At 33.4% G+C, this 11,272-nt stretch overlaps 1 protein-coding gene across 5 annotated transcripts in view; it reads left to right on the top strand.

Moving 5' to 3' along the window:
- NPY1R (neuropeptide Y receptor Y1) overlaps positions 1 to 1,639 on the top strand; it is a 97,447-nt gene extending 95,808 nt beyond the window's left edge. For all 5 annotated transcript variants that reach the window (XM_063460027.1, XM_063460028.1, XM_063460026.1 and 2 more), the window contains one exon: positions 219 to 1,639. In XM_063460027.1, the coding sequence (XP_063316097.1) occupies positions 219 to 635 (417 nt within the window). In that variant the 3' untranslated portion in view covers positions 636 to 1,639. The remainder of the gene's footprint in view (positions 1 to 218) is intronic.
- The last annotated feature ends 9,633 nt before the right edge of the window (positions 1,640 to 11,272 follow it).

Raw genomic sequence — 11,272 nt, forward strand, 5'->3', positions numbered from 1 at the left:
CACCACTATATACACACATATATCAGAGATGCCCAAAAAGTAGATCTCCAGATGTTTTAAAACTACATCTTCCATGATGCTTTGTCATTCTAAAAGCATTCCAAATGTCTGCAAAGCATCAAGGGAGTTGTAGTTCTACAACATGTGGGGATCTAACTTTTGGGCACCCCTGATATATACACACATCTAATGATTATTGTTCTCTTTTTTTGTTTCAGATATTTCTAAGATTAAGAAAGAGAAATAATATGATGGACAAGATGAGAGATAACAAGTACAGATCGAGTGAAACGAAAAGAATCAACATCATGCTTTTATCTATTGTAGTTGGATTCGCACTTTGTTGGCTTCCTTTCTTCATCTTTAACTTGGTGTTCGATTGGAACTATGCAGCCATCGAAATGTGTAGCCATAATCTATTATTTTTGATTTGCCACCTTACTGCAATGATCTCCACGTGTGTGAATCCGATATTCTATGGTTTCCTCAACAAAAACTTTCAGAGGGATTTACAATTTTTCTTTAATTTTTGTGATTTTAGATCTAGAGAAGATGATTATGAAACTATAGCTATGTCTACAATGCACACTGATGTTTCTAAAACATCTTTGAAGCAAGCAAGCCCAATAGCATAAAAAATGGATGATTGGCTGTCTGTCTAGTGACAGTAAATGTGTTGGAACTTTATATCCAAAAAAGCACAAATTCATTGCAAAATACATTATTTCCAAGCACCGCCCACGGGATTTGGAAACATGTGTACAAAATGAATGTGTGCTGACATTTTTGAACTCTGGACAGAATGTGTATGTAATTATTTCACATTTCAACTGATATTTTTTATATAGTGAAATTTACAGACATGCTTTTTTAAAATCAACGTTCTAAAAATATTGTGTGTTTTCTGGCACTAAATACTACAGTATAATGTTCACGTAGCAACTCTGAATGTTCCGGTTTTGTACTTTACACTTAAGTCTGTACACATAAGTATAACCACTATATTACATATGAGATATTTATTAAAAAAAGTTAACTTTTATAAACACATTTTAATAGAGAGTTGATTTACAGTAATACAAAATAATTTTATATCACACAAATATTAGTATTGTATTGATAATGTGGTGAAAACTATTAATCTTTTATTCACTACCTTTCAGATTCTTTAGTAAAAGGCCCAGATGAACACAAAATGTATATGTAAGGTACTGTGCCTTAAATTAATAATAATAATAATACATTTTTGTCTACATCATTTAATGTGGCTTGAAAAGGCTTAGAATGTTCATGAAGGATTAAAAATAAGAGATAATAATAATAAGAACATTCAGTGTTATATAAATAAAGTTATACACACACAAACATATTGACGGATTGATCTATACAGATTTATATATAGAGAGTGATTATGTATACAATATCAAAACATTGTAATGTAATATCAAAGCTTACGTAATATATCAAATACTTGTTTGCATGGGTGAAAATGTAAATAGCTTTATTGCCATTTAATAAAACAACAATATAATACAGGCAGTAAGTTAAAACATTTTCTTAAAACGGACCATAACTCTTGTCTTCAAGCTTTTCCCACCTTAAAGAGTTCATAAAAGGTTTACTATGTCAAAGCTGTTATATTTTTTCATACAGATCATTATATTAGTTTGAGATTTCAGTGGGAAAAGCAAGTCTTATGACTTGACTGGCGTACAGATCTGTGTTTTACAATATATTGACTATCCACTATATATATATATATATATATATATATATATATATATATATATTCAGACACACTTTAAGTGTCAACCAACCCATTCTCTCAAGATCTAGGGGAGAGGAGGTTGTGAGCATACTAGGTATACTATAGGGATACTGCAAGCTGCAGCAGAAATGTACTATGTTTCAGCTATAACTGTATTTACTGAATATGGGGTTTACACCAACTCACAAATATTAGCTTCTATTTTCTGGTGTCATTTTTAGGATGCTGAATACATCCCAATGGGATCCTTCCAAGTACACATGAGCAGAGTATTTCACAATTTTTTATGTCTTGTCTCCTGTAGGTGATAAAATATCCACTTATATATTAACATTTTAAGCTCTGTTTCAGAGTTTGAACTAAAATAAATACTGCACATTCACTAATAGTACCTAAACATTTATGTAAAGTATGAAATAATAAAGTACACATTTAAGTAATGCAAACTATATCATTTTTTTAATCTATGGATAGCAGCCTAGACACAAAATTACTGTTTCTGCCAAATATTTATCTATACATTTCTCCCATGTTTCAAATAAATTTACTGGTTTGAAAAAAACTATGTTTAAGCAAGATGTTTTACATCATAAGGAGCCAATGCAATAGAATATCGGAGCAACCAACATTCTAGTATTTATTGAAATAAATACAATTTTATGATATTAATTAGAATTAAATGAACATAAAAAAACAATGTATTTTAATATTAGAAAAATGTAGTTGTAGGGGTAGGCCGTTTTCATGTTAAGGTAACATGATTTTACATTTTTCAGTTGTTGTTTTATAAACATTATATCAAGGCTGTTACCCCTGTTAACCCTACTAAGGATGGAGGCAATGATACATGTTCTAAGCCAACGCAAAACATAAAATGTGAGCTGCATGTCTGTTCAACCATAAATCACCTCTTTCATTTTAAGTGCTACCACACCAATTATATATAATTTTGTTCAGGAGAAGCAGGGCTTTCATTTCACATACAATATTGATATATGAAACATATAACATTAATCTGAAAATAAATCTAAAAAAAGTGTGAGAAATTAAGACATTTTGTTATTTTACAAGTACTGCATGGCATTTTAACTGTGAATGTCATAATACTGTAAGCTTTTACTGCAATAAAATGCACATACTTGTGTTCAATGATGTCTCATGAGTACAACAGTACCCCCCATGTACAGGTTTTATGGGTTTTTAGAAAGTTAGAGGGTTAAATATAGAGCTTGCCCATTTCGCTTTATACACATTGAAATTTGAGACTGTATGACAACCCAGAAATTAAAATTACCCCCTTTATGGTATACCATTTGCAAAAATAGACAACCCAGGGTATCAAAGAGGGGTATGTCCAGTCTTCTTTTAGCAGCCACGTAGTCACAAACCATATCCAAAGTTAGTACCCATATTTGTTTTTTTGCATCTTTCATACAAATAAGCAAAATATAGAAAGTTAAGTAGGATTTATTGAGCCCCCCATGCAATATTTAGTAGCAAGTAGAATTTTTTTTATTGTGCAGGTGGCTAGAGTAATTGGGACCCCTAGACACCATGAGTGTGGGGCACTTGCTTACATTTTGGGGTTGGGCAATGGTATTGCCATTAATATCACCTATCAAAGCCCATTGGGAAGCACATAAGCATGTTCCCTCCTTTCTACAATTTTAACAGTCTCATCTGCCTCCCATGGGTAAGGACGGGGGAACAGTTTATTGTCCCCATAGTTAATTTTAGAGTTCAACTTGCAGGTCATGGAGGGGAGTCCCCCATGGGCTGACAGTAATTTATTAAATTAATATGGAGGCTATATTGAAACCCAAAAGTTCTATTTTATTTGTTTTGCATTTTAAACAGGGATGTAATTTCTAATTAGTGGAGTGATAGCTGCTTGATCCGAGGAAAGCAACTGGGTTTTTTGCCTTCTTTTGGATCAACCGCAGAAACATACGTGAGGAAGGCAGAACTTGATGGATGCAAGTCTCTTTTCCGCTATGTAACTGTGTAACTATGTAATGTGGTTAACCACATTGCCACATGATCACCCTCATGCCATAAAGGTTTTGTTTTTAACCAGCACTTGCAGCCAGTTGGAAATAGTAAAGCGTTAATTTATCAACAACCTTTAGGGGAATTCAATTAAGCCATTTATCTGTCAATATGTGTCTATCCATTTAATCACTTTAGTTAATATTTTTAGTGAAATGTATATTCAAAACAGTAATTATTAACTTCCAATAAGCTTTTAACAGCCTCTATTTAATTGATGAAACTTGATAAATGGCTTATCAGGAGCTGATAAAACCCTGATAGAGATAAATGGCTATAATTAAACCATGGCAATAATTAGTATAAATGTATGTGGAAGAGTGTGAAAATTTCTTAATTTTATAAAATGTTGACAACGTTTTAAAACTGCATAATTTATCTATCTTTTCCTGAAATGTGGTGCTTTTTAAAAATCCAGATATTGATAAATATAAGCGTTTTTTTACCCCAACAGCAACAATGAAATCACTGAAGTAAATCTAACAGGATGAGCAGTGCAATTTCTTAATCTCCATATACAAGCAGTGTAGATTGAATCATTGCTGGCTCACCTGCTCATTGCAGGTTTTTCTGAATCCTTTGAAAGGAGGTGTTCAAAAAACTGTGACTGACAAATCTAAATCCTAACAATGTATATATGTATCACCCTATTGTGTAATATGATCTGTGCATCAATATCAATGTTATTTCCTACTTATTCGAAATCATGCAATAATACTAATATTTTTCTACACATTAAAACAAAATACATTTACCAAATTGAGCTATTAGCCTTCTCAAAAATGTAATTGATTTTAAGTTTGACCACAGACCTACGTTATGTAAATATTGATAGACTGTTATAGGGTTATAAATGTTTTTTTCTGCAGTGGACTTATATTGAAATGATAAAACTATATTCCAATTTTAAAATAAATGAACTACAATTCTATTTTTATAATTCACAGGAGTAATAATGTTAGAGTCATCAAAGCATTGCTTCCTCTGGATCTGCAGAGGTACTATATATAATGTGTGTTTACATTGTGTGCACACTTTACTATCTCATGTGCACAATTTAGTAGATAGTTAACATGTATGTATGCTTTAAATATTTCATGTGCACACAATAATTAAATAATTAATACTGCTCCAATCCACATTGGGTATTAATTTGAGTGCACAACTCATTAATAAGTAGTGTATGAGATATAGTCAACTTGTACTCCTTATTTACTAACTATATCATAGGCACAAAATAGTCAACTTGTGCTAAAGGTCCTCCTACCTTTGATGTGCCCACAAAAAGATCTCTCGAGATCTGGCATCACCCATCTAATCAGAGATAGGGCACGTCTACAAGCCTGAATCTCCAGATTCGCCTGTGGCCACATCTTATCCCAAGCTCTCCTAAGGCAGGTGGACCTCCAACCCAAGGTGACTATTGCGTGCCTACTATATAGCTATATATAGCTATAATTAGCTATATCACACAAATGAGTAATTAACTATGTTGTGCATGCAAATTATTACATTATTGTGTTCACGAAATAGTTAAATCATGCGCACAAGTTAACTATCTCATTTCACACTTAGTATCCTGTGTGAAAGATGTACTAAATTGGTCACACGGGATAGTACAGTGTGCAAAAAAAAAAGTAAAATAAAATTACATGGCACCTCCTGGGCTCCATAACCTCCTTTTAATTTAGGAGAAATACGGTTGTACCATTTTTTATAAAAAGAAAAACTCTGTATTTTAGAAACCAAAGGTTATATATTGTTTTAATGCATTTTTTTAAAATTATAGACTTTTGCCTCCTGAACTTCCACAAAACATGAACTTTATCTGCTGAAGATACTGTCACCGATGGGGTTATGTGCATGATGTTATTCAGTTGTAAAGACATTGTATTAGTTTTGTCACTCTGAAATAGTAGTTCAGCCACTCAAACCAGTCAACCTTTATAATACAAAATGTAAATACTACATTGTGCTGTATATGTACTGTTTCATGTACTACAAATAAGTAAGCATGCCATATGCAAGCTTTTTTGTTAAAGAAAAAAAAACGGTGTAATTTTGTTTGTAACATGCTTCTGTTCTAAGGATTTGCTAATTTTTAACTCAGTGTTAACTTGTATCTAGTTTTACTTGCATTGCAGTAGACAAATTTATAAAAGTAGCCGTTGTAACATTTGTGCCTTTGTAATGTAAATGAGCAAAATGGCATGCATAAACGAGCCACTCACTTTTCAATAAACAGTACGGAGTTGGAGAGTCACACCTTCTATGTAATGCTATAGGGTATTTCATCAAAATACATCTAACTAGTGCTATGGTAATTAACGTTTACACTGCAATCTTCAGTCTCAAAATTAGGTTAAATATATATCTTGTTGTGTATAACACTAGATTATAAATGACAAGGATGTCCTAATACTACTCAAGTAAAATTAGTGCTCCAAGAATATATAAATACATTATCAACAATCAAAGTGATTTATTAAAGAATATTAATTTTCAATTGTATGTAAACAGTATGTATACCTCCACTTTAAAAAAATACCAACTTTAAACAAACACTCCGAGCACCATAACCACCACAGGAGTGCCCTGGTGCTCCTCCATTGTAAGTATTCAAACCATTTTAGAATGGTTTGTCTTCTTACCTTTGGTCAACTGTGCAACACTCCCTGACCCTTATACAGCTGGAAGCTGGTGGTTCAGGGCTTAGTTCATTGGCTGACAATGATTGGGTGACACTCTCAGCCAATGAGCTAGGTCTGCACCAAAGGCCTTCCACCAACCTGGCTGCTAAGAGAAGGTGGGGTGCAGAGTTCAGAAACCCCAAGTAAGGAGTCAAGTTATTCTAAAATATTTTGAATATTTACAATGAGGGGTGCAAGGTCACTTTTTTGGCATCATACGGTTATGAAGCTTTGCATGATCTTTTAAAGGACCACTATAGGCACCCAGACCACTTTAGCCCAATTAAGTGATCTGGGTGCTAGGCCACCTAGTTTTAACCCTGCAGCTGAAAACATAGCAGTTTCAGAGAAACTGCTATGTTTACAGCTGCAGGGTTAATCTAGCCTCTAGTGGCTGTCTCCCAGGAGCTGTCATTGATGGAGGAGGAGAGGTCACCAGTGCCGAGGTAACCCCAGCTGGATTAAGGTAAGCACCACTTTCCCTAGTCACCATTTAGGTGACTATTCTGAACGCTATAGTGTTCCTTTAAATGCTTCACTAAAAAAGTTACATTTTTTCATTTATGTAACCTGAGCTTACATATTGCCGTTTTTAGGAAAGTTACAAATGTGAGTGCTATATTTTAATAATGATTTTAAGAATGAGTTTAACAAGTCTTTAAAATATATGTTGTGTTTAAATATATATGTTTTATTACAATATTATATCAAAATGATAACATTTGTATGTGCGTCATATGGTTATTTCCATAATCTTTTAAATTTTTAACAAGTATTAATTAATTTAAAAAACTGTACAATTCACTATATATGGTGTTAGATGTGAAAGGATTGATTTGTTAAATGTTCATCTCACATATTCCTTGTGTTCCCACATCTTATACTTCTGTAGGTGTTTCATCTTTTTCAATATTGTTTGACGATAGCCACCTAAATTGCAAAATATTTTAATCTATATTGTATTGGAGGTACACAGCAAATTGAATCACGTCTTCATTATAAACTTGTGACATAGCATTGCAGTTATGAACATTAAATGCATCAAGTCAATTATTTCTAATGTAAACATTAACAAATAAAAACTAGTTCCACTTGTAAATGCCTTTAAGCAATATGTAGTAACATAATTTTAAATAATCCAATTAAAAGTATTTTAATACAGTACTTTTCAAAAATATGGAATGTACTAAAGTCTGAATTTGCAAGAATATTTTGACAAGTTTTCTAGATACAGTATTCATTCATTTTGTATATGTATAAATGTCTTTTTTGTGAAATAATTCTTTGACTGTCTGATGCTATCCTTTTCTACATACGTAAATCTGTAAATCCCTTACAGAGGCAATCAATAGAATAAGACACGTTTCAGCACAGTAAGATTTCTTGAGCTATTTCCTATTGTTTGGAAATAGACTACAGATGTACAGAGGAAGATCGGTTAGATAAGAATTGTGAACATGACCACATTAAATTAAAAAAAAAATCAGTAGATCAGAGAAGTAACCATTATATATTATTGAACATTGTGTCTTGATAAAAAAAAAAAAATCAAATGTTGGTTGTTTTGTCAAAATAATATATACTAAATTTAAATATGCGGTTATGCCCCCTCCCGGAACCAAGCAGAAAGAGGTAAGTTACTAGTGAGTAAACGTAACACATATAATGGGACTAGTGCCAACTTAAGGAAGGGATGAGCAAGTTTATCAACTTGCATGTGCAAAATAATAAAGGAAAAGACAGAAGTCTGCAAAATGGGGTGGATGGAGGTGCTTAGTTGCCCACAGTGGTTGTCGCGGGGTTAAAGGAGATATATGTGCATTTTCCAAAATCAACTAATGCTGAGAATTTGCCTCAGAAAAAAATATGTCTGTAGTGGTATAATAAGGAGAAATATTATCCAGTACCCCTTTTCCATTGGCATTCTCATGGACCCATGTAACACCCGAGAAAGCTTATGTCTTCAAATATTCACTTACATAAGAGTTTGAAATTTCTTCAACAGAGCTTTTGGTAAGTCTGTTGGAAGAGTTTAAAATAAATATAGGATTTGGGGTAAATCCATAATTTTAATAGCATTTACATGCCCCATCCATGAAACTTGTAAATCTGTCCAAGGTTTAATCAAGTTGTACAACTTAGCAAGCAATTTAGAGTGATTTTCTTTTTTAAGTAAAGTATTTTTTATTTTGTTAGCTGAATGCCTAGATAAGTCAGAGATTTGATTCTCCATTGAAATAGGTAATTAGATTGCAGGTGGTTGAAAGCCTTAATAGGGAAGCTTATCAGAAGTGCCTAAGTATTGCTGAGATGGTTTTTATAAAATAATGGATTCCCGTACAAGGTTAATGATTCAAAAAATGAGGTAGGGGAGATTCAGGGTCTCTTACAAGTAATGGAATATCATCCACATATAAAGCTATTTTTTGTCCTCCGGTTCAGCACAAGTGCCTTTAATGGCAGTGTGGGAATTTAGTCTGTGGAAAAGTAGTTCTGTGGCCAGAAAAAAAAAGATTAAGGGAGGCAAAGGAAACCAATATCCGAAGAGCGTAGAGTACATTTATGACCAGTTTAGGCAGTCAAATGCCTAAAATGCCCTAGGTTCGCTGCACCACACCAGAAGATTGAGAAAATGTCTAGTCTTGTCTCCTACCAGTCAGCTCAGGACAAAGCCAGCTTGCTCCCTTGACACCACATGTGACGCAGATGATTGGCCAATTGCTTAACATAAAGTTTAATTTATGCCTTTAACAGGGAAATAGGTCGGACGTTTATAAAGATGTTGGAATTTTTTCCAGGTTTTGGGAGTGGTGGAAATTTGTGCTTTCAGCAAATCTAATTAACAAATTATGGTGGGGAACCAACATGTCTGCAATTGTCACATAATTGGAGTTGGTAAAACCTAAAGGATTTCCTCCTTGGTAAATAGGGTATCCATCATAGATGCTTCGGTAAGTGTAATTGATGGTAGAAAAACAGAAGTCAAAAAGGTTTCAGTATCTGTCTTGGTTGGTGCGTGGATAAGCTTTTTAAAAATGTTATACTTTTTAGATAAACTGTAAAAAGTAAATTTTCAAAATATTAGAATATAAATTATATATCAAACATAAAAATATATCAAGAAATATCACAATATTAACATGTTTTAATATTTTTTAAAACTTTTAAAAGTTTATCTTAAAATATGAAATCATTTGAAAAGCTAATCTAAATATATAAATTGAAGCCAAAGTTAGTTCAACAACAATATGGTCAGAATTGGCAAATATTTCTCCCCCAGCTGAGCACAACTGAAACATTTTGCATTGGGAGTATTTCTATTTTACTTTAGCCAATAGAACATTACCTGCACTGCTACTTGGTAGTATAACTGTTTGAATGTGCATACATGTATTTTGGTAGTAATTATGTTTATCATGTAGTAATCATGTATTTTGGTAGTAATTATGTCTATTGAGTTTTCTTTTAATATTTATTCTATCTCCATATGGGTGGAGCAGGATGGTGACAGTTTATTGACTAATTCCAAAGTTGACAAGCATTCTAGAAGTTCTCTTTGATTTAGAGCTATAGATTTTTTTCTTTAGGGCACATACCTACCTTTATAAGTAACCTGTGTGCTATAACATTGTGTGCCTTCCAGACTGTAGGTAGGGCAACCTTTAAACCAGAATCATTGAGTTTAAAATATTGCTCTCAATAAAGCTTTCTGCAGTGCAGTGAGTGTGGATGGGTTCTTTAGTAATAAATTGTAACAGAACCACAATCATCCATGGAGTTATTGTGTTTCACAACTTTATCTATTTGTTGTATATTCCCAGTCACCACTATCTTTAATACATTTTGCACAGATTTTAATGTGAAGATATAATGAAGACATAATAGTGTAATTTTTATTGTGTATGTTTCCCCAACTTTCTCTCTTTTGTATAGTTATAATATATTATGGTATGAGGTTGTCTGTGTGATTCCCCATATGAGTATGTGTCATGTATTATATCAAGTGTGTCACCATAAGTCTAATGTCCTGTTGATATAGGCTAGTACCATAGTAAAAGAACATAAACGTCTCTGAGTGGAAATAAAGTACTGAGTTGTTGTTCCTTTAGGAAGAGAGTGCTCGATCTGATTTTTTCAGGGATTACAGTAGCAGAGTTTTAGTTCTTGCTTTCTGACTGCAGGGTTCCCTGGTCCTGAGGGCTTTAAGAAAATGAGCTAAGCCTGTAAACACAATAGTCAAATGCAGCACAGGCAGAGGGGTGGATACCTGCATAGAAGAAAAGGGCACAAGGATTGTTTTCTGAATGAGGGGATAATGTGGGCAGATAGATCACTTCCTTCATTGAAGATATGGTGGTCCCTGGGCTTCCTGGAGAAGGGATGCACAGCATAGCAGGACAGGTCTGGATACCAAGCTGAAGACCAGACTACCCTGTTCTCATCACATGAGCCATTGAAATGCAAGGTGCCCCAACCTCCAGCTGGAAAATAATTATATATATACAATTCTAGCCACATGATAAAACAAATTTAAAAAAATGTAAATTGGTTCTAACATAACCCTCTCCACCAAGAATATATAAATTCTAGTTTAAACTATGAACTGACATTAAAAAGTGTAAGACTTACAAGTATGATCAAGGGTCTTCGCCCTCCAGAGAGTTGGAAAATCTTTGGCAAAGCTACTCTGGCTATGCTTAACCAGCCGTGATAAAATATCCAGGGTTAGGTCCAGAATACAACTGAAACCACAATACAATTAATT

The sequence above is a fragment of the Pelobates fuscus genome, chromosome 6 (genome assembly GCF_036172605.1).
Source record: "Pelobates fuscus isolate aPelFus1 chromosome 6, aPelFus1.pri, whole genome shotgun sequence".
NCBI classification, from domain to species: Eukaryota; Metazoa; Chordata; class Amphibia; order Anura; family Pelobatidae; genus Pelobates; species Pelobates fuscus.